The sequence below is a fragment of the Heteronotia binoei genome, chromosome 3 (assembly GCF_032191835.1).
Source record: "Heteronotia binoei isolate CCM8104 ecotype False Entrance Well chromosome 3, APGP_CSIRO_Hbin_v1, whole genome shotgun sequence".
In the NCBI taxonomy this organism is placed as follows: Eukaryota; Metazoa; Chordata; class Lepidosauria; order Squamata; family Gekkonidae; genus Heteronotia; species Heteronotia binoei.
Window position 1 is genome coordinate 147,914,673 of NC_083225.1, and position 23,616 is coordinate 147,938,288.

The 23,616-nt window shown below is 39.5% G+C and overlaps 1 protein-coding gene across 5 annotated transcripts in view; it reads right to left on the minus strand.

Moving 5' to 3' along the window:
- Positions 1-23,616, minus strand: part of DCBLD2 (discoidin, CUB and LCCL domain containing 2) — a 40,983-nt gene that overhangs the window by 15,002 nt on the left and 2,365 nt on the right. For all 5 annotated transcript variants that reach the window (XM_060234601.1, XM_060234600.1, XM_060234599.1 and 2 more), the window contains exons 2-7: positions 12,371-12,598; positions 10,362-10,499; positions 7,967-8,018; positions 4,442-4,514; positions 3,483-3,616; positions 192-232 (exon numbers count right to left, since the gene is read on the minus strand). In XM_060234601.1, coding sequence (XP_060090584.1) covers positions 192-232; positions 3,483-3,616; positions 4,442-4,514; positions 7,967-8,018; positions 10,362-10,499; positions 12,371-12,598 — 666 coding nt within the window. The remainder of the gene's footprint in view (positions 1-191; positions 233-3,482; positions 3,617-4,441; positions 4,515-7,966; positions 8,019-10,361; positions 10,500-12,370; positions 12,599-23,616) is intronic.

Genomic DNA, 23,616 nt, shown 5'->3' on the forward strand with positions numbered 1-23,616 from the left:
GTGGAAATAACTGTCAGCTACAATGAATGAAGACAGAGAAAGTTCAAGTAAAAATAGGGAAGGACTTGCTTTTTAATGTAAGTTTGAGATGACAATGAGACATCTAGGAAAAAGCAGTCGAACTGTACAGCGTTTAGTTAGAGTTCTAGATCTCATTAGCAATAGAGGCAACACAGAGAATGAATACTTACCACTAGTTTTGAAAGTGAAGAGACCAGAAGACAGTGGCCCCCTGTATAAAACAGAAGACTGCATCTTTGGTATCAGTAACTTTTTAAGTTCTTCCTTAATTTATTTTTCTTTTGAGATCTATAATACAACTACTCAGCGTGCAGGGTTTGAGGAAAAGCTATTCAGTGGCAGAGTACATGATTTCTATGCTGAATGTCCCAGATTCAGTCTCTGGGCAATAAACAACCTTGGAATACCAGTGCTGAAAAGAGTTTTGCCCCAAGGAGCCATTGTCAGTCCAAGCAGATGTTAGCTGGACCAGTGGTCTGACAGCACAAGGCAGCTTCATATGATCAAAAATATATTGATCAAACAAGAATCTGTGGATTTGTCAACAAGCTCCTCTCATCCCATTTTGAATCACTTGAAAGAATACTATGAACCACAGCTTAATAAATGTAGTAATATCAGCAAAATCTGCTGTCCTAAGAACCTAACAAGTACCTTTAAACATCATAATCATGGTTCAGATTTCCACCCATCTCCATTCTTGGCACATCTAGCTTAAAAATCTACCCACAGTCAAATTATTTCAGACATTTGGCTTCTGAAGTAAAAGCTTCTCAAAAGGTTTCAAGTAATCTAATAAGTAATTAAAGTCTTTTAAAAGAGGCACAGTTTTAATTATGCAATAGAAGATCTCTCTTGAAACATGTCCATTGATTTTTCACTTATGCTGCTCATTACCATAATTAAGAAATGCGCTAATAATTCCCATGTGGGTGCCATTGAACGAAGGCATGTGACATCTTCTTGCGAGTGTTTATTCTAACCTGGGAAGGAGAAACTTGAAGTGGAGGAATTTTTAAAATATTAATTACATTAACACTGCCCCTTTTCAAAAACAAGGTAGTTTCACTGCAGTCCTCAATCACTTCACAAGAAAAATACTGATCTGAAAGGGCTGACGGGGTTGTAGTGTCATTTGTAGCTTCATACCACCCTCAGTCATACAAAAACCAAACACTTTTATTTCACTGACTTCATTAAGACAGCTGAGTTAATAAGGGTCTTCAGTACAAACAAGAAAACATATGAGAACACAGCCTGTGGCATGTCAAAGAGCTGGGAATGATACTGTTGTCAGAAGTACTTTGTCGCTAAACAGCTATTTCAAGGGTCCCCTATATTTTGAGCCTGTGGGTACCTTTGGAATTCTGACACAGCATGGCGGGCACAGCTGCAAAATGGCTGCTGCAGGAGGTGGAGGCCAAGCACAAATGGCTACAGCAGCTTAGGTTTGTCATGCAATGAAGATCCTTGTGTTGTTGTGGTTGCTGCTGCTGAAGCAGTGTTTTTTAAATCTGCACAGTCCTTCAAATCTCCAGTGGCCAATCAAAAGCCTCTCCTAGCTTTGCCCACCTTCTAAAAACCTTTGGTGGCCACCAGAAAAAATGTTGGTGGGGTGTCATGGAACCCACAGGCATCACATTGAAGATCCCTGAGCTCCACCTTCATTTTTGGGTCCAGTCTGTACCAGCACTGGGCAGCAGGGTTGAGATATAATATGGTAGTTCAGTGCTGCACAAATGAACTTTGTTCTCATACATGCTCTCATGCAACCCATTGAGGAAGAATGTTGGGATCCCCTCTGCGACATTCATGGAGAAAGACCTGTAAGCTTAGTGACAGAACACATGCTTTGCATGCAATTAACATTTCCTGTTTAAAGGAGCTCAGCAAGATTTCTCACCAAAATCTTCAAGAGCTATGGCCACTCAAGTCAAGTCACTTGACTTGACTTGACACTCAAAATTTTATGTGTGGAACCATCCACATTGACTTCCACTGCACCACAGCAGTCATTTTGTGCTTGCCCTGTTCTCTTTGGCATCCATTTTGTGGTGATGCCTACTGAAAAATCCAAAAGTGCCTACAGGTTCAAGAAGGCTGAGGACCCTGATGTGAACCTAAGAGCCTAGGTTCCTATGCAACCTAAGAGCCTAACTAACCTCTTACTGAGCAGCCATGCTATTTTGTCTTATATGTCACCATCTCATCATCCCCTCCAGTATGAAAAAAGGAGTATAGCAGCACCTTAAAGAGTAACAAAATTTACACTAGCATTAGATTTTGTAAGTCAGAGTTCACTTTGTTTGATGTAATAAGAGTGTATTACCATTAGATCAATGCTTTTACAAAGAGTAAAAACAAATATTAAGACAAGTCCTAATAAAAAGAGTATCCCCAACTGTTATTAGTTCAATGAAGTAGAATGAATGCAAAAAAACCGGGCATCCTAGGCAGGAAGTCATAGCAGAATGCAAGCTTTTAGCACCTGAAGTCAGCGAGTCCTTATACTGCTGCTGAGAGAAATCCTAATGTCAAGCTGAATCTAAGTGGTACCATTTGCATGACAAAACTGATAATGGAAATAAGTTTTAAATAGATTCAAAGCATGTCTGGGTCAATACAAAATTTAATTTTATAGTGTATACTGCAGTTTTTCCACCTACATGCTGTGCACAACCATTTAAAAAAGGTTCCCATCTTGTGTTTTAACAGTTCCGAGACAAGATTTCTGTGTTAATAGTAGTCAATAAAGCATCTGCTCTGTTCCTGAGCTACAGCAACAAGTCAGAAATTGCATATAACCATGGCTGAGGAAAAAATGTGTATGACCCCAGCTTCTTGCCAGACTTGCACCCATGCCTCACTTCCCTCCCACTCCAAGAATCATGGTGAAAACCAACTTCAGTTACTCATGATAAACAAGTACAGGTGCACAACTTATTGAGTCCCACTACCTCCTCCCCTGTGATTTTAAGCCTGGATAAAACTATGGCTTCAGATCCCTGTTAGTGGGGAAGAAGACTAAATCTGGTTAACTTGCACACCTGTGTTTGTAGGTCACCAGCAATTTAAACTAGGAGTTCATCTTGAGAAGGGAGAGGAAAAAGAAGGAGGCATGAGCGGAAGCCAGGCAGCAAGATGGGTTTCTGCATATGTTCACACATATGTAATGTCTGAATGCAGCCCATGAAAGGAAATCAACCAACAATTCTTGAAAACATGCAATGTAAAACAATGCTTTAGAGAGAAAAGGCTCAGAAGAATTTTATTTCTGATTCATACTTCCTTATAATTTTGTAGGCATTTTAAATATCACAGTCATGTGTGTAGTCTAATAGCCTTAATAATATTCTTGGCAGGACTTAAGCTTAATGTTCCAGAAGACCTCAACAATTTGTCTGCATTAATAAATTCTGGCAATACTGCAAAGTAGTGGTTAAAATTGAATATGCACTTACATTTTGGATGTGACATTGTTAGCCTGAGAGCTTTCATAATATGGAATGCCTTTGCTGATTACAACATCAATCTGACCTCCCAGAACATTGGACACCACTCCGGCATGCACACCGGCCATGCACAGTGAAGAAGACTTGGAAGAGAAGAGATATTTGAAGTTATATTCTACTTGAATAGTTCTCAATATGATAAAATGACTGCTACAAATTATGTAACCACCCTACATAACAGTTATTCTTATAAAATTATATATATAACACAGGTTTCACACTGGCAGCTCAGTTCAGGCACTGCCTGATTAAAAGACTTCCTTTTCCCTTCTGTGTACCAATTATTTCTTCTTTTTTGCTGCTTTTTCCTCTAACCACAGTTTGCCATAATGTCTAAACTAGAATAATATGGTACTCACCTGTAATCATTTCCAAAACATAGTCTGAAGTAGGTATGCCTGCACAACATGCTTTGCAGGCAATCCTGGCAGTGCTGAATCTAGCCTCCCCCCGCCCCCCCCCCCCCATTTGAACATCATGGAGGCTGTAGGTAAAGAAAACATTGAACCAGGAAAAGGGAAGAGGGAGCTCGCATTCAAGAGCACCAAAAGGAGCATAATATCCTTCAGGATGCTCCTAGGGAGATTCTGACAATCTCATACACAAGAGATACTTAAAAAAAAAAACATTTCCTGAATTTGTTCACATTAGCAGAAAAGATTAAGAAACCCTATACATGTTTATTCTGCTAAATGTGCAGCTCTTTGGCCTTTATCAGGACGCAAGAAAGTTAAATATATAAAATAACAATTGAAATGAATCCAAAGACTTTGTCATTATAAAACTCTACTCATTATTACACTCAAAAAGGGCTGGAGATACAGAAATGCCTTATTCTGAGTACTACAGTGGAATATCTATTTAAACAAGATTCACAAGCCTATACTGAACATTTAAAGTTTACTTACATCTCGATAGCCATGAGGAACAGTCCCAGAAATTTCAGCAAAAGGAAGCACACATCCAGCTGGACAATACTTACTGTAAGAAAAGGGGAGGGGGGAGTAAAACCATGTGACAAATATTACACAAATCCTCTTTCCTGTACTGGTGCCTAAAAGCACCACCTATCACTAACTTGTCAGCCTGCCAAAATAGGAAACATTTCCCAAGTCAGAAATATAACTTGTCTAGAAGACTTACATAGAAAGAGGATAATAAACACTGTAAAACCACGAAGAATGCATTTTAAGTAGACTGCAAAAACGAATCTTCATTTAAAGGGGGGAAAAAACTGTAAACCTCTTGCACCACACCAAGATCATACCTGCACAATTATTTTAAGACATTTCACACTACTACAGGAATGCTCTTATGGTAATTCACACTACCAAACAAATCAAATGACGATGGAATTTACGCAGTTGTGTGGAATCTGCAAAACTGCAAAATTTTCCTAGAACTGTTTACTAAACGAGTTTCATAAAGCAAGAGATTTCAGAAAATCCGAGGCTAGCGAGAAAGGAACATTTACTGTATATTTCCCTATAGAAAGTGTTATGCCTTGTTAAATAATAATATGAACAGATTACAAAAATAGAACTCTAAATGGCTCATAGTATTAAAATGAAAGAACAAAACATCTAACAACATAAATTAGATGGTTTTCGTTTCTGACTGACAGACAAGACACAAGTACTGCCACTACCGTCTAATACTGATTATATAGCAACCAACTCCTATGACCTACTACAGCACTTCATTAATTCACACGGATTATCACCAGACATCCTACAATGGACTACATTTTACAAATTAATAGATAAGCCAACACTACAAAAAGGAAAGTTGTCTTCCATGACTTTCAGTTCCTCTGGTGACTAGTAGTTCATTCATGTTTGGGTTAGATACTGCTTCCCAGAACTGCTAGGCCAAGAAAAACAACCTTGCCTGAGAGGAGAGACCTCCCCTCAAACTCCCAGGTATTAAAGAAGCCTAGGAATTAAAACCTAAATCGTAACTATAAAAGGAAAAAAACTGAAGACCACAAATGTTAACTAGAAAACAGCTTCTAGAGATGAAGCAGATCTCTCTCTCTGTCTCTCAGCAGACCAGCAGATCCACTTGTGAACTGAAGTAGTGCATGAAAAAACCTGCCATTCTCAGGGTCTGAACAAGCAGTGCTTTTTTTGTGCCAGAGCCCACCAGAGAACAGCTCTGCCTGGGTTGGCCAGGGCTCTGGCAGAAGAAGGCAGCCACATGTAGCGGGGCTGAGCCATGCTGAGGAGGCAGCTTCCTGGAGCCCGGTTCGACAGCTGGGCTCATGGGGATGAGCTGTGCTGCAGCAACAGCCTCCTGGAGCTCTGCTGAGCTCCTGCTGGGCATTTTTTTTAAAACAAAAAAAAGCCCTGTGAACAAGTACCAGGCAGGTTGAATAACCTTTCACCAGAAAAGACATTTACCAAGTAAGAGCTGTGTTCTCTTCTCATAGATAGGAATTCATTGTTGTTTTTACTAAATATCCCATGGTGGGAGAAAAAAAGGGAATCACTTCAGAAGCCTAAATCCCACTTGACTACACATGAAGGTCATCTGAAGCACCTCCATATACAAAAGCCACCTCTGTTGAGATAAAAGTATTCATTTTGTAAGAAGTGAAAGTATGGAGTAAGGCCCACATGGCTACCCACTTACAAGGAAGACATCTCCCAGAATGCTGCTGGAATTGCCAACCTTCCCTTATTTAATGGGTCATGAAAAAAATGTCATATTTTGGAGGATAGGCAAGGGCTATAATCTCACTTAGCCATCTGGACAGGGATACCTTAATTTCCAAGGATGATGGACTGAGAGAAACAAAAAATTAACTAAATTTTCTCATAAGCCTGATTGATATAAATCTTGAGCACTTTACTGACACAAAAGCAATGCTACTCTTGCTCTTTTAGAGTAGTAGGTAATGGACAGAAATAGGACAGCATACAGTCTTTAATTTTATGAAAATAAGTTGGTATTAGAAAGAAACGCCAGAAGTAGTTTCAAGATCACTATGTCATTTTGAACAGTGTAATGCTCCTTATCTAGTGAATAGGCACCTAGCTCAGAAACATTTCTTATAGAGATCATTCCTAGCAGAAATAGAGGTTTAAGGGTGAGGATCTTTAATGACCATAAACTCCCAATGGTCAAAGGAGGTTGCACTAGGGCCAAAAGAACAACAATGAGTCTCCAGAAAGGCAATCTCCTGATCAGCAACTCCCAATGAGAAAACCCTGAGAAATTACTTGAAGACTAAACAGGGATACTTTTCCTCAGATCCCCAGAATACTGGATAAATCTGAACGTAAGGTGTTTGAAATGCATCCTAAGTCTAGGCTGTTACCAAATGTGATCAGGGCAGCACATGCTAAGTTTCTTCCCATGGCAAACAGGCCCATCCTCAAACTGAGGCAGGGGTGGTGGGGGGGAGAGACACTTAGCAAAGAGTAGCCTGACTTTTATTGGTAGAAGAATGCTGAGGGAAAAGTTCAGCTCATCTCCTGTACTCTCAACCTGAACAAAGGGCATGGAATAGTTTCATTCACTGATGGAGGAGGTCAGACCTGTCCTCCCATCTCTGTTGCTTGATTTTTAGTCTCTTTTTTCTTTGTCTCTCTTTTTAAAAACAGATCTTGAAAGAGCTTCTGTCAAATGCTGCCTCTGTGTACTTAAACAGAAAGATGACCGGAGGTTGAGAAGTCCCTTCTCTTAGGCAAAAATTGCTTTGTTCTGTCTACTAATCCAAGGAGAAGGGATGCAACCCAATTAAAAATGAACCTGTCTCCATGAAAAGAAAATAAACAATCGCAATGCAGAGCAAAAATCTGTATGACATATTAGATTCAAACTTGTGACCTGTGGAGGATTACCTTTATTTCTTGATGACACAATTAATTGAAAACCAAGCCCTGACTTTAGTTATAATAAATTCTGCTTTTCAAAGGACTGTGCCTAAAATAAACACTAGTACTAGGAAAATACACATGCAACAATGGAAGATAAACACATTAAGATACAATTCAAATGATTTTTCCCTCATGTGATGCTGTGCCAGCAAAAAAAGGATATTATTTCACATCTGCATTGACTCTAAATAAACCTGGAAATGCATGTGTGTGGCAGAGAGAACATAAGAAGCGACCTGCTGGTTCAGACCAATGGTCTCTCTGGTCCAGCACTGTGTCTTACACAGTGGTCAATCAGTTTCTCTGGAGGGCCAACAACACAGCACAGAGGCTGAGGCTTTCCCCTGATGTTGCCTGGCTCTGGGATTCAGAGGCTGATTGCCTCTGAGGAGCTTCCTTTTAGTCACCATGGCTAGTAGCTGTCCTCCATGAAAACATCTAATTCCCTTTTAAAGCTGTTTATTCCTGTGGCCATCACTAAATTCTCTAGCAAGGAATTCCACATTTTACTCACTCTCTGTGTGAAGTGTGTGAGTAGATCAATCTTACCTAAATTCAGGATCAGAGAAGTGACTTGCAGTGTCTAAACAGGTTATTAAATCTAGAAAGAAAAGAATATCAGTAGAAAATTATTTTAAAAGAATAGAAAAATTAAGTCTTTTTTGGAAGTACAAGAAAACAATAAAGAATTAAACTGAGTCAGTATTTCAAAAGATCAGTGTAGCAATTTCAGCACAACAGTTAGTGATGGTTCAGTAGTGTATCAACAATAAATCTACACACCATGGCCGACTTTTGTTAACTTTAAAATCAGGGAGAGACCTACCGGATTTTTAAGTTTAGGTTTATTAGATTTATATCCTGCCCTCCCTGCCGAGGCAGGCTCAGGGTGGCTCACAACCAAAAAAATCACAATAACAATTCAGCCAACCATTACATTAAACAATTTCAACAGATCAGCCATTAATTAAAACAATATAAAACAATTTAAAACATATGGTGCTAATATCATAATATCCTTTCAGTTCCAGTGATGTTCAATACATTGGATATTCTTCCTAATACTATATCAGCATTTCAGGATCAATTGAAGGCGAGCCAGAACAGTGTAGTCTTACAGGCCTTGCAGAACTGGGTGAGGTCCCGCAAGGCTCTAACCTCCTCCGTCAGTTGGTTCCACCAATAGGGGGCAGCAACTGAGAAAGCTCTTTCTCTAGTGAATTTCAATCTAGACTCCCTCGGCCCGGGGATCGATAATAGATATTGCATTCCGGAACTGAGTACCCACTGGAGAACGTGCGAGTAGAGACAGTCCCTAAGGTAGACAGGTCCTCGGCAATATAGAGCTTTAAAGGTGATAACCAGCACCTTGTAGTGAATCTGGTATACTACTGGCAGCCAGTGCAGCTCCTGCAGCCCCGGCTGTATGTGCTCCCACCTGGAGAGCCCCAATAACAGCCTGGCCGCTGCGCTCTGCACCAGCTGTAGTTTCTGGATTCGAGACAAGGGCAGCCCCAAGTAGAGGGCATTGCAGTAGTCCAGTCTTGAGGTGACCGTAGCGTGGATCACAGTTGCCAGGTTGCCGTGCTCAAGGAAGGGAACCAACTGTCTCATCCACCTAAGATGGAAAAAGGCGGCTTTAGCAGTGGCTGCTATCTGGGCCTCCATCGTTAAGGAAGGCTCCAGTAGCACTCCCAAGCTTTTGACCCTGTCAGTGGCACAGCATCAAAAGCTAGTACCCAGACCGCTGCGACTCAGGCAAAGGACCTCTGTCTTTGTCGGATTCAGCTTCAGTCAACTTAGTCTGAGCTATCCTGTCACAGCTGCAATGCCAGATCCAGATTTTCTGGGACGCAGCAAGACCGGCCATACATCAATAGATAGAGCTGGGTGTCATCAGCATACTGATGGCAACCCAGCGCATACCTCCAGGCAGTCTGAGCAAGGGGGTGCATATAGATATTAAACAACATCAGGGAGAGCACCGCCCCCTGAGGCACACCGCAATTAAGTGAGTGTCTCTGGGATGACTGTCCCCCAATCACCACCCTTAGTCCCCAACCATGTAGGAAAGAGGAAAGTCATTGCAAGGCCAACCCCCGAATCCCTGCATCGGCGAGATGGTGGTTCAGCAACTGATGGTTGACTGTATCCAACACAGCTGACAGATCTAATAACATCAGTACCACCAAACCACCTTGGTCCAGATGCTGTTGGAGGTCATCCACCAGGGCAACCAGTTCTGTCTCCATCCCACTTTTAAAACTCAAAATAAATAGTGTCAGTAACATAATGAACTTATTAACAGAGAGAAATGAAGGTATGCTTAGGAGTTCAATTAAAATTGTAACTGTTTCCTATGCCTATCTATGCCAATTGTACAACAATAAAAAAAACTATAAAGAAGTGTTGTATTGGCAGCCAGTGCAGCTCCTGCAGCCCCGGCTGTATGTGCTCCCACCTGGAGCAGCTTTCATAAAGAGGCGCAGAAGTCTTACATACTAATTATCTGGAAATAAATCCCACTGAATACAATGGGACTTATTCCCAAGTAAGTGGTGCACAGAACTGTAGCTTCTGTCAAAATAAGTCAAAATTGATGAATAAATGAATTTACTCTATGATCCAGAAATAGCTCTTAAAGCTGTAGCCATCTCCCGGATGAGAGGCCAGGAACCCTAGGATAAGATGTCCTCCTCCACATAATGGTTGAAGGCACCTTAGTTTATTCCAGCCATATGTATCTTTTCAGCGTAGTCTAAACAGACTGTTATAAATTCTACCACGTGATCTGTGTGTGACTTTAACATACCTTCTGCTTAATTCACTGTGAACAATTCATCAGTAGTTAGGTGTCAGGGAAACAAATCTACAGTGTTCAGGGCAAGAATTCAAAATATTTGTGGTGCACTTACATTCTGCAAGATAAGAATCTGATAAATACCTGTTTTTTCTGTGGTTGAATAGGATGCAAGAAATCCATGCCCATAAAAGTGTATGCCACTCATGAATTGTACTGTAACTTCATTACTCTTTGATTCAATTAAACTGTCCATTTGTAAGCCTAAACCACAGTATTTCCCTGGAAATAAAAGACATAATTCTGTAAAGTTAGAAAGTATTTGCCCCTTCAGAGAACCATTCACAATTCAAGTAAAATGTTAATCTCATTCTTATAATCCTTGTTATTTCCAGAAAGTAGGAAATCTCAACCCTAGAATTTCTAGGAGCAAATGCACTTCTTAAACCTTTGAGTGCTTCCAAAATATTAAGATAATAAAATATAAATTACCAATCTGATCCCCCGCAAGAATTTTAGGAGGCAGTTATTCAGTAACAGTGGAAATATAATGTAGAACACTTCTAGCTACCTTCCTGAACTCTACAAAATGCTATTAAGTTTCAAACAAATCATCCCCCAATCTCTTTTTGACAAACTATATATTGACTTGAAAAGAATTAAACCTGAAAGGTAGCATTTAAATAATCCTACCCTCAACACTGGGAATGACTTCCACACTAGGCAAAAACACAGGAGTAATAAACCTTGAGATTGCAAACTATACAAGAAATATTTGGCTTGTGCAATTGAAATAGGCTGGCATGTATTGAGGGTTCTTAAGAAGCTATAACATACTTTTTAAAATCTACACTTCCAGATCTTAAAACAATCCCGAGAGTCTTCTCAGATTTCTAAATCAATATATGTTCTACATTTACATGCCTCTACATTCCCATTTAAGCCATCCATCAACCCATATACTGGATCCAGCTACTTCCACAAACTATATTTCTAGTGTCCATATTCAAGGAAGAATGGCTGCCAATTTCAATCTTACCATTCATTTTTCCAAACAGCACTCTCAGCAGAGCAAGACATACACTGCTTAATATCTTATGCAGCCACACCAGCTGGTACAGCTGGAAGTTAAAAGGAACATACAAAAATAGACAATTTACTTGGTCCGGTGAACTAAACTTGTAAAAATGAATAATTAGGACTTCAAGCCCCTTGCCATTTAAGGAGCTGATATTTTGTGAGTGCTTAACAGCAAGAAAACTTGGCTTGGAGTACATCTACATTTTCATGCAACATCTAGGCTGAGATTAGTATGAGAAACTCAGATGGATACCAGACATCATCCTACAATTGTATTTAGAGCAGTATTTTTAAACCTCAATATTCAAGTTACCTAAACAACACACCATTGTCAGAAGAAATAGTTAAATTACGTTTTTAGAAGAAAAACCTACAAACCCGAAAAATCAATGTGGTATCAGTAACATTTTAAATTTCTTCTTCTGTTGCTGCACATGCAAGTTTCAGTGTTTCTAGCCCAGTAAACATATCACAGTTGGAGATATGAAAACCACAGGATATTGTTTCACACCATATATTCATGCACCAGACTCATTGACAAATTCATAACTTTAAAACCCAAAGAATACTTACTACTACTACTACAACAAAAAAGTCTTCTTCCAGCAGAGAAACTTTTCTTTTTATCTTTATCCACTCCTTTCCCAAGATACCATCACTAACTCTCTTCCAGAACCCATACAACTTTAACATCACACAAGCACTGCTGCAGTTACCCTTTAAGCAAACAACAAAACACTACTGTGAACTAAAAGAAGCTGGGAAATGCATGCAAACATTCGCCATCTCTCTCCTGTAGGTCACCTCAAATACAAAGTTACTGAATTCACAAATCAGGCCTGCAGGTCCTTCTTGGGCATATACCTCTGTATAATGTTTGAAACAGCTGAGATGTAATCAGAGCACAGGGCCAAATATATAATATTGATTACAACCAATTTAAGTTATGCTTCAGAGAGAAAAATAACCATGCGAAGTAATGCAGAGATATTTACTAAAAAGCAAAATTTTGCATAAGGACTACACAAGTAAACTAAGGTGAGTTAATACAATAAGAGGAAAAAAGATCTTACCTATCTCTGTCCTTGTGGGTCCAATTCCATTATAAACCCTCACATAACTAGAATGGCAAGAATCGGAATCATCAATATCGAAATGCCCAAATTTGAGTTGAACTCTTTGCTCAGGCTTTACTCGAATCTCCCATTCACATACTGTGTTGTTTGGGTAGGTGTATGGGTAATTAATTGTTGTAAAAGTTCCACTTTCAGGACCAAACACTGTATGTCCACAACCATCACCTACAAAACAAACACAGCAATACTACAGATCACTCTCGTACATATGCTGTTCTTAAAACAGGAGTGAGACAGCCTCCCTTCCACCAAACTTTATTCTTCTGGATTTATCAACCATCCTATGATATGCCAAGAGTTAAAATCCCATGGAAAATTTACCAACCAATGTCAGGAGACAACTATAAATTGTGAAATATCAAGACTTTTTTTGATAGACCAATTTCATCAACACACTTTATCACATATGGAATATACATGAAGTTCTGGAATCTCTCTATGTAAGCCAAGTCTGTTCTTACCCACCCCCAAAAGCCAGGATTATGAGATAAGGGTAAAAGACCCTGAAACAGCAGTGAGATAAGAGGAAAAGCAGACACAGCTGGAGCCAAAATGCCTGGTAAAAAGGAAACAAAGATGTCAATGTGGACTGATTGAAAACTAGGTGCACTCACATTTTGTAGAGTTAAGAAGAAAGGGCAAAAGAGGTGAACAGCAAAAAAGGGCCAGAAACACTGTGATATCTTTCTGCCCTCAACAAAGGAGAGGGCCAGAGATGAGCCTGGTAGAGCTCTACTTTCCATCATCAGTGAATTTTATTTTATTTATTTGCTTTATTTATAGTGCCCCTTTCTCACAGGGACTCAAGGCGGATTACACATGAGTCAGCACAGTCAACAAAATGGGACATTCAATAACCAATGCATTAGGATATCAGAAGTCTGGAACCAACAGAAAGTACTGAAGTATAGCATAAGTATTAACCTGTCACATGCAGCAGTACAAAATTACATAATAGGCTATTTACAATAAGCTATATGTAACAATATAGACCACAGTCTCTATTATTTATCCAAGTAAGTTTACAGTGTAATCTTATTACAATATAAACCACAGTCTCTATTATTATCCAAGTAAGTTTACAGTGCAATCTTATTGCATATGAAGAAAAAGCCTTCTTGAATAGTTCCATTTTGCATAGTTTGTAGGTCAGGAGAGTGGTAGTTTTCCTGACTTCCTTGGGCAGGCCATTCCAGAAAGTGGGAGCCACAAGGGAGACAGCATGCTGACTTGAACAAAGCTGTCATGGCAAAGCACAGGGAGAGAGGTAGTCCTGCAAATAAGAGGAGCCAAGGCCATGAAGAGCTTTGTATGTGATAGCCCAGTAACAAATGGGCAGCCAATGGAGTGTCTGCAGAGCAGGAGTGATATGCATACTCCATCTAGCTCCCGCTAACAGTCAAGCCACAGCATTCTGGGCCAGCTGGAGTATTCCAACTAATTTTGAGGGGAGACCAAAATACTGCACATTACAGTAACCGAGTCCCAATGTTACTGTGGCATAGATCCAGATGGTTAGGTCAGGCATATGAAGGTATGGGGCCATCTTACAGGCTAGGACTGAGTTGGTAGAAAGCATTTTTTTTGCATCTGCATAACTTGCTTCTCTAATAATAAAGCTGGATCCAGTATGACCCCAAGGCTTTTAACTGAGTCTGCAATGTCAGTTGAACTCCATGAAAAATGGGCCTCCATCAAGTCCTCTACCTTCCCAGTCAGCATTACCTCTGTCTTTTCAGGGTTTAGTTTCAATTTATTCACTTTTTGCCAATCAAACACAAAATAGCCAGGCAGAGATTCAGGACCTCTACATGACCAGGAGATTTGGACAAGGATATATAGAGCAGAGCATCATCAGCATATTGAGGACAACCAATCCCAAAACTACAAATGATTTGTCCTAAGGGCTTTACATAGCAATTAAAAAGAATGAAAGGTTAGACATGCACCCTATGGAACCCCACAAGACAGGTCCCACATCCATCACAACTGGTTTCTAGTAGCAACCTGAGTCCAATCCATAAGGAATTCTTTGAACCAGTTCAAGCACATCTTGATACCCACTTCTGCCTCTATAACACGACTTGTTCTACTGTATCAAAGGCTGCAGATAAATCCAATAACAGTAACAAAGAGGCTTGGCCTTTCCCTGCACTCAGACAGAAGTAATCAACTAAAGCTAGAAGAGATGTCTCTATTCCATAGCCTGGCCTGAAACCAGACTGAAAAGGCACTCTCTCTCCCCCTCCCTCCCTGTGTACCTATGCTATAACTGACACCCAAATCAGAGCAAATCACAGATAATTGTTCCTGGCACATTAGAGACTCAGATTTCTAACTGATGCTATAATAGTAGAGAAGTAACCTTTCTTTGTTGCCATCACCACTGCTTCACAGGTCTTACAATCAGCTCTATAGTATGATGTGTCAAAATTAGTGTTAGTTCTCTACCTGTGTCATTCTAGATGTCTTCCAAGCATTTTCAGTTCACCCAGCTCCACTTCCCAAGGGCAGGAGAAGTTGGCAAGAGGCAGCCTTGTTGAATAGCGTCAAAGAACTTCACATTCCATGTTTCCACTGTGGCCTCAATTGAACAATGTTAGGAATCCTAAAATCCCCCATAGCATACCTTTGGGACCGCCTCTTCTAGTATACTCCCAAGAGAGTCTTGCGCTCCAGTGACCGACATCTGCTGGTGGTCCTCAGCCTGAGCAACATCCAGCTGTCCTCAAACAGGGCAAGGACCTTTTCTGCCCTGGCCCCAACCTTGTGGAACTCTCCGACAACTTCCATCACAGCCCTGCAGGAATTACTTCTGTTCCTCAGGGCCTGTGAGCCAAGAGATGTTCCACCAGGTATTTGGGAGAGGAGAGCTATGGTTTACATCTGGCACTCCCACATTTACGCCCCCCCGCAAGAAAGGAGCACTACCTGGACTTGATACCATCTCACATTATGGAACTGAAATGTTCTTCCTGTTTATAAAACTGGTTTTTATCTTGTTTTGAATTTTGACTGCTGCAAACCACCCTAAACCCAGCTATTGGGAAGGGTAGCCAAGATTTTAAAAAAACAAACAAACAAATAAATAAAATGCTTCTTCCTTCATTCAAATAGTACACTTCCTTCCTAGATTGACCATGTCAACACAGGCAACATCCCTCTGGATTCTGCTAAAACCAGACTTGAAGAATAATGTGTTATATTAAATTTTGTGTAAATCTTTTGTGTGTGAGATGCAATCCTAAATAGAATTACTCCAATCTAAAGCATACTGATTTCAATGAGACCAAAGTGAAACTGCACAGGATTGTATTACAGCTGTAAATGGAATAAACAAAAACCAGTCACCATCACTACCCAGTACCTGAGACCATTGGCTTCTACCAGCCATTGGGCACAACATTTTTCATGAATGACTTCCTACTTCTGCTGTGGTCAAAAAAAAAAAAACCTGAGCAGTTGTTATCCTGCTCACTGACACATGCACAATAATTACCAAAGAACTGGGTGTTCTACTTTCATCTTCTTTATAAATCTTCCATCAAATTCCATTACTATCATATAACTGGGCACATGTTCGCAGCCACAAAACACTATTACTCAGATCCATTGCCTTCATGCCCATGTACTTCTCTTCATCCTTTCCATAGGCACTCCTCTACTGAGAAGTATGTTCCTCTTGTGCCAGCCTCCTCATAAGACACTGGTCTTAACCAGGTGAAAGTGCCCAGTGCCAAAGGAAAGTGTTCGAATGTGAAGAACCACCTCCGCAATAGATAGAAGGACATGCAGAACACAGGCATAGATCCGAGCCTATGGAAAACTCAGTGTTCTATATTCATGAAATATATGTTTGGTTCTTTTACTGCTGAATGTTACAGCACATACTTTGGCTGTCTAAAGAAATTTCTCTTATACCCAAATTACTGCTCTATAGAAGGAAAAAATGTTGGGAAAGAAAGGTAACAACAGCTGATGTTTCAAAAGATCTTCTCCCTTATCTCAATTTCTTGAAAGAAAAAATGTCAAATCCTCATGGCTGAAAATGTATAGCAGATTATCATTGGATTGCATAATATACAGACCTTAGCTTGCAGTACTACAGCCAAAACTGCTGTAATCCTATACATGTTTATGCCTGCTACACATTACAACGTCCTCACGTTTGTTGGCAACACAAGGGCTTTGTACCAGACACCCTGTGCAAATTTTATGACTCTCCTATAAGCACTAGCCCTATTCCTGTTGAGGTAAAGACAAAGATGCCCATAACTTTTTCCCTGGCAGCTATCATCACCAACAGAGAGTAACAGCAAATCTTACATTCATGGCATTAAAGTAAGATTTCACAAATAACTCTTACTTCTGCTTCATAAAACAGTCTTGTCAATTACAGGTTAATTTTAAATAGAGGTCTAATGCAACATAAAGAATCACTTACAGTCAAGTTTATGAGATGGGAAGTCAACCACAAATTCCTAAGCTCCTATTGATAATACCATGCTGACTATGAGTGAACTAAGTTGCACTATGACTCAAGGTTGAAATCCCCTTTGTGTTCTTTACCAAATAAGGAAGAGGTGATCTCTGTGGCGTCCCTGAAAACAAGCCTCATATTACATGGATCCCAAATTCTAGAAGCATATCGTTTGCAAGTATGTAGATAAAATAATGTTTACTCCAGCTGCAGACTTTTTCAGAAAATCAGGTTTGTTGCTAGGAAGATAAACATATCCATTCTGATAAAGATTTCACTTGCTTTACCAAAAGCAGCACGATTTACTATACTATCAGAATTAAATTTCCAGTCACTACAAATGACCATATCTGTGGAATACTGCAAATAACCAGATTATCAAAGACTCAGGAACACGAGATTTACATGTCATTTTGTACCAATGATGGTATGTTCCCAACATTGTTCAATTTAGAAGTAGATTATTCCAATAATGACTTCCTTTGGATGTTAAAATGCTTCTTTCCCAAGTGGTTTGTTCATTTTGGAAACATATCTTTATTAAAACTTCAGAAGTAAGTCTCACCCCCTGCAAAGATGAACATTATAAGGATCCTAAGTATGGCTTCAGCCTTTATTTACTGCATCTGAAGATGATGAAATTTAAGTACCCCTATTTGTGTGTCCTGTGTAACACTTCAAGTAAGGAGTGGTGCATCACCACTGTGGAGAGACATGCAAGTGTTCCACTTTCACATTATGCTGCAGGCAGAAGAACAGCTCCTACTTTATTTTGAAGGCATGCTAACATTTGTGCATGAAAACCATAGTGAACTGTTCTATCTTCTGACCAAAGGCATCTCAGCCTGTCCCTGATGACACTTCAGAAGTATACATCTGACACTTCAGATGTATACTGAAATCCAGTATACATCTGCATATCAGCTGGTATGAATTAACAAAGCTCCAAGATACGGAAATACAATTCTAGCTGCTGGATATTATGAAGAGCAATGTGGATGGCCGAAGATGCCCATCTGGTTTTAAAATGGTGGATTTTCACCTGGAATCCATGGAACTCAACCATCCTCTTTTCCCCAAACAGCATAAAGATTCAAGCAAAACTGACATAGATTAAGAACAAACACATGAAGAAGATAATTTATTTTCTCAAATACCTTTCTCATCATTGAACAAATGAACTGATCTTCAACTTTCACTGAGTATGTTTTACCTCTCACTAAAACCTTTCTTACATGGACTAGCATACTCTAAAGCAGATACTCCACTTGAGTGTCTTAAAATAAATCATTAACAATATTCAAATCTAAATTTTCATATTTCAAATGTCAGAAATTAAACTGAATTTTTGCACATAAAAAGTTCAATTAAAACGTGAAGGAAAAAAACCTTTAAAGCTTTTAATCTCAGCTTTCAGTAACAGTAAGATTTCTGTAGTTACAGTTGCAAGAATGACCTCTTCCTTTGGATTTTTAACTTTCCTTTGGATTTCCTCCATATGTATATTCTAGTTTGGTAACAACTCAAATAGTCCAGTTTACGCTGATCAGAGTTCAGGAATTAATCTTACTACCCACACCCTGCTGCAAGGTCATACAGGACAGAGACTGCTAAATTCCCAGAAAGAAAACTCATTCTTTGGGACAGAAAAGGACCGTCAGGTCATTCCAAGAGGGGAGGGAGAAAGACAGGCTATTTATAGTCAGGCCACAAGGAAGAAGCTCTCTCTTCTATGTCTTCTGACCAAAGATCCTCATACCATGCAGGACCAAGCTTTGACAAAGGATATCTATTTTGCAAGTGACAACAAAGAGAAAGGCAAGTGACAACAAAGAGAAAACCCAACAATGAGATCTAAGGTTAACTTTATATTATTGCAATTTCAAGTGAATTTTTTTTTCCTGCCATCAAGTCACAGCCGACGTATGGTGACTCTGTGGGGTTTACAAGATAACAGACTTTCAGGGATGGTTTGCCATTGCCTGCCTCTCCTTCACAACTCTGGTATTCACTGCTGGTGTCCCATCCAAATACCAACGAGGGCCGACCCCACTTAGCTTCCAAGATCTGATGAGACTGGGCTAGCTTAGACTATCGAAGTCAAGGCCAAGTAAAGTCAAATCATCCTAATTAAACATAATTTAGGCAGTACTTTATGTAGAGAAACAGAACTGCCTGTTTTCATCTTTTCTTTGTTCCATTGCTCAGTCAGAAAGCTTGAACAGAACATGTATATTCTTTAATTCATTTATTAAACTTTTTTATATTTTGAATTCTCTAAGTCTGCTCACACACTATGCCTATGCGGTCTTGTTGGAAATGAGGTAATGGCAAAGTGGAGTGGATCACCTTGCCATCTTTGGAACACAATATCTTGAAAGAGCAGAGCTATGGTAGGTGGTCCTCATATTACTTTGTGGAATAGGTGCAACAACTAGGTGAAGCCTTTAAATGGCAATACAGGTCCAGTGGAAGGCCTATCACTCTATTTAGAAGAGATACTCTCAGAACCACTAGGGACCGCAAGTGGATACTAGTTTGTTTTTGGCACCCTTAGGACTGAGGGAAAGGGGCAGCTTTGCCAAGCAGAGTTTTCCCAACCTTCTAGGACCCATCATGAAGGAACAGGAGGGACTTGTGACAGCATATAAGAAACTTAACTATCCCTGAGTCTCTCTACCTCACTATTCCCCAAGTAAGGAATCTGTGCAAAGCCAATATTCATTTTAACAGGTTAAAGTATATCTTGTGTAGTATTTATGCTTGCTTTCTAACAGGAAATTGATGTTAGATTTAACAGCTGTGTGCTCTTTAGTGCCTATGATGGCTGAATGATTATTTAAAAGATGGGATTTCACAAACATGACCCATAGAGCACCTTTTGATTATATTATGTGGGCATTTTCCAGCTGTTGAAGCATACTGAGAGACTGCAATAAATACATTAAATCCTGTCTTAATGTGGTTTTTAATGTAATTGCTGTAGGTACTACAGGGACATCAGAATTATAAAAGAAAACCAATAAAGTGCATCATCATGAGGAAGATGTGTATTACAGCCTATGAAACTGTACTGTGATCCACATTCACATCTTATTAGAGTTCAGCTGTTATACGTTTGTCATATGTCATTATTTTCCCAAGAGGGTTTGTTTATAACAATTTAGGAAACAGTCTGGTTCCCAATGCATAATAGACTGGCATTTCTGGAAGAAGAGGCCGCTAATGAGAGAAACGGAATACACAACAGCTGAGCTCAGATGTGGATATGAATATATAAAATCTGCTCAACAATCTGTAATAAGCCTTCAGCAAAGGAAGGTGTCATGATAACAGTGAAGCTTTACAAGTGCTGTCAAATTCATTAAAAGACTGACAGTGTTGAAAATTTTCTTATGCTAAACAGAAAAGGGGTAGAACTTTCTTTTGTAATTACACTGCACAATGTATGTTGGATTTTTGTACTTGCAGCCAACTTCTCATTATCCAACAATAAAATCTTATACACACTTGTGTGTTAGATAGTCCCATTGGAATTACTTTGAAGCAAACATGCACAATATTAGGCTGCAAATATTTCTTGGCAGAAGAAATAGCCAAGGCTGTTCCATTAGGATATTGCATATATATAATATCCATTAGGATATTATATATGTTATAAACTCATACTTAACAAACCATATCTCCCTCTATACCAGCTATATTCTTCACATGGTCTTCTCCTTGTAATGCACTTGATGATCCACTGCACAGTCATTTATAATAAAATAAATAAATAAATAAACAAAAACAGACCAGAGAAAACAAGCTCTCTGCTCCAGAAGACTTCACAGAAAGGGTTTTCCTGGGTTTCAGTGCCTTGAGCTAGGAGGTGGTTGGAGGAGCTTGGCTCCAATGACCCCCCCAATCAGGCAGTAGAAGGGGTGCTACAGCCATAGCATCCCGAGGAGGGCCTTGGGGAGGCCCCCTGCTAGCAAGGAACTCAACAGGATCCAGAGACAACAGCGGTTGTTCCCTGTTTTTCTTGTCTGCTCCAGTGCTCCCACTGCCAAGATCGCCATGACGGCAGCAAGAGGTGATTGCCCGACTGATCATCTCCTTTCAATAAGTTTCTGATGCATCATTCTTCTACCTTAATCACTGGAATTCTACCATGAAAGTCAGCTTTCTAACAATATTGGTTAATGGATCTTTTAACATAACAATTGGAACTGTTCCAAAAGAAAGGTGAAGAGGAGGGAAATCCCCCCCCCTTTTTTTCCTCCGCAAGAAAGGCTTCAGAAAGCAAAGAACAAACTGGAAACTTTCAACAATTTAAACTGGACTGAGAAAAAATATTTGAATTTATTTGGTTTATAAATAAGCGTCAATGAAATCACCTTCTGGTTACAATACGGTCTGAAAAAAAATGCGATATGCTTATAAGAGAAATGTATGTGATGTTTAATTAGGACTGAAATGGTTATAATTGAAATGCAGGAGGAGAATATGAAGCTGAAGGAAACAGGTTAACTGGGTCTTTGAACTATTCTCTAACTTTGATTAACAGACTGAGGTTTTTTTAATGGAGGAAATGGCAGCTCAAATCAAAGTGTGTGATACTATGATTAACATAACCTCCTTAAAGCAGGAACCTGATCATTTAGTAGAGCTGGCGCAACAACAGAAGGGGACTTTTATTTTGAAATACAGTGAAAACGAAAAGGTGAAACGGAAATCAACGACTATAGCCTGCATAGGAGGATGTGACGAAGCGGTGATCGTACCACTGTCAGCAAAATGAAGGGAGATATCAAGAGGAAAAAAAGGCAAATTTCAGCAAGATGATCAAATTTTGGAAAGCATTCAAAAAGAAGAGATTTTAAACTGTTTTTGGGTTGTTGTTTTTTTGCTCCGCCTTTTTTTTTTACATTTAGCTGGTTAATACTGAATCAATGAAAGGGGCTAATAAGTGATTCCATAATGGCAAATGAGACTTTAAGAATTGGGATGCCTTTTTTAGTTTGTAATAATTATCTATGGAAGTTAAATAGAATAATGCAATTAAGAGTGGGCTAAGGAGATTGCATGGGTTTTTATTTACCTAAAGATAATCATGTATGGGAGATGAGGTAACTATTGCATATTAACTTGTGTTTTTCAGAGCATTATGAAAATAGGATTTACAGACTCAAAATTTTTAAAGAATTCTAAATGTTTAAAGTAGATAAAAAAGTCAATCTGGGTAAATTTGTAAAAAGACAGGCTACACAAATATTTTGTAATCTTAAATCTGCTCTTGATATTTCTGACAAGAGAAACTGTCTATAACGAAACAGAAACTACTGTGTTTTCTGTTTTTGCTTTCTCTCTCTGCTATAAATAAATAAATTAGGAACTATAAATAAATTAGGATTAAGGAACTATATTTACCTTTTATGCTTATATTAACTGCTAATATTGTTAAACCAACTAGTTAACTTTTATTTTCAATGATTTTAAATTTAACCAGTCATCTCTGTTTCGGGGTTGGTTCTTCTGCTTTTTCATTTGTATGTACTGAAGATGAAAAGTTTAGATTTACATTATAAACTACAGAATAGCTAAAAGTATATAACAAAAGAAGAAGACGGTAGAATTAAAGGGTTATAATGGGCAAAACTTTAAGGCTTTTAGGTAGAAAGAATCTGGTATTTTGTCTTGAGGTAGAAATGTAACAGGTATATATGCTGCTTCTCTTTGTATTTTTGTTTGTTTTTCTATCTTGTATCCCCTTTCCTTTTTTGCTTCTGTAACCCCACATTTCCTACCCTTTTTATATTCAAACGTAATAAAACATTTAAAATTGGAATAAAAACAGACCAACACGGCTGCCCACTGGGATCACTCATTTATAATGTGTAGGAACCTCATTTTTACAGCATGGTTCGAGAGCATGTATATCCAGTCACCATTTTCAACAGGATGTGCACCCCTGTTCTTCGTATCTTCACTAGCTAGTGCCAAAAGTAGGCATTAGGCCAGGGATGGAGAGCCTTTTTTCTGCCAAGGGCCATATTGATATTTATAACATCATTCACGGGCCATAAAAAATTATCAACTTCAAAAACAGTGCTCCGCTGAGGGAGAATGATTCAGGCCAGCAAAATTAATGCAAATAATTGTTCTTCTATTTGAAGTCATGTGGGGAGAGTTTAATCTGGCACACACACACACACACGGCCCGCTGCCCTAGGCAAATGCATAGGTCCAGAGCTTTCTTGTAGAAAAAGCCCAGCAGGAACTCAGTAGCATATTAGACCACATCCCCTAATATTAGTATATTAGGTCACACCATCTGGGATAATCAAGTGCAAACTGAACTGTGACAGTAACTTTTCCAGGCCCTGCAGCAATTCTGGCTGGCCAGCAAGTCCCCAGGGTGGCTGCCACACAGTACATCTGGGCCCTGTGATCCCTGCCGGGCCCTGGGGAGGCTGCTGCACAGCACAGCTGGGCCCCACGATCCTTGCTGGTCAGCCAGGCCCCAGGGAGGCTGCCACATGGCTTGGTTTGGTCCAGCAATCCCCAAGGGCCACACCAAGTGACCTCAAGGGCCTGTATACGGCCCTCGGGACAGAGGTTTTCCACCCCTGCATTAGGCAAATACAACTGCTGATACAGAATTGAATAGAAAGTGAATTTGGATTTCTTGTCTTCATCACTGCAACTATAATAGCCATGT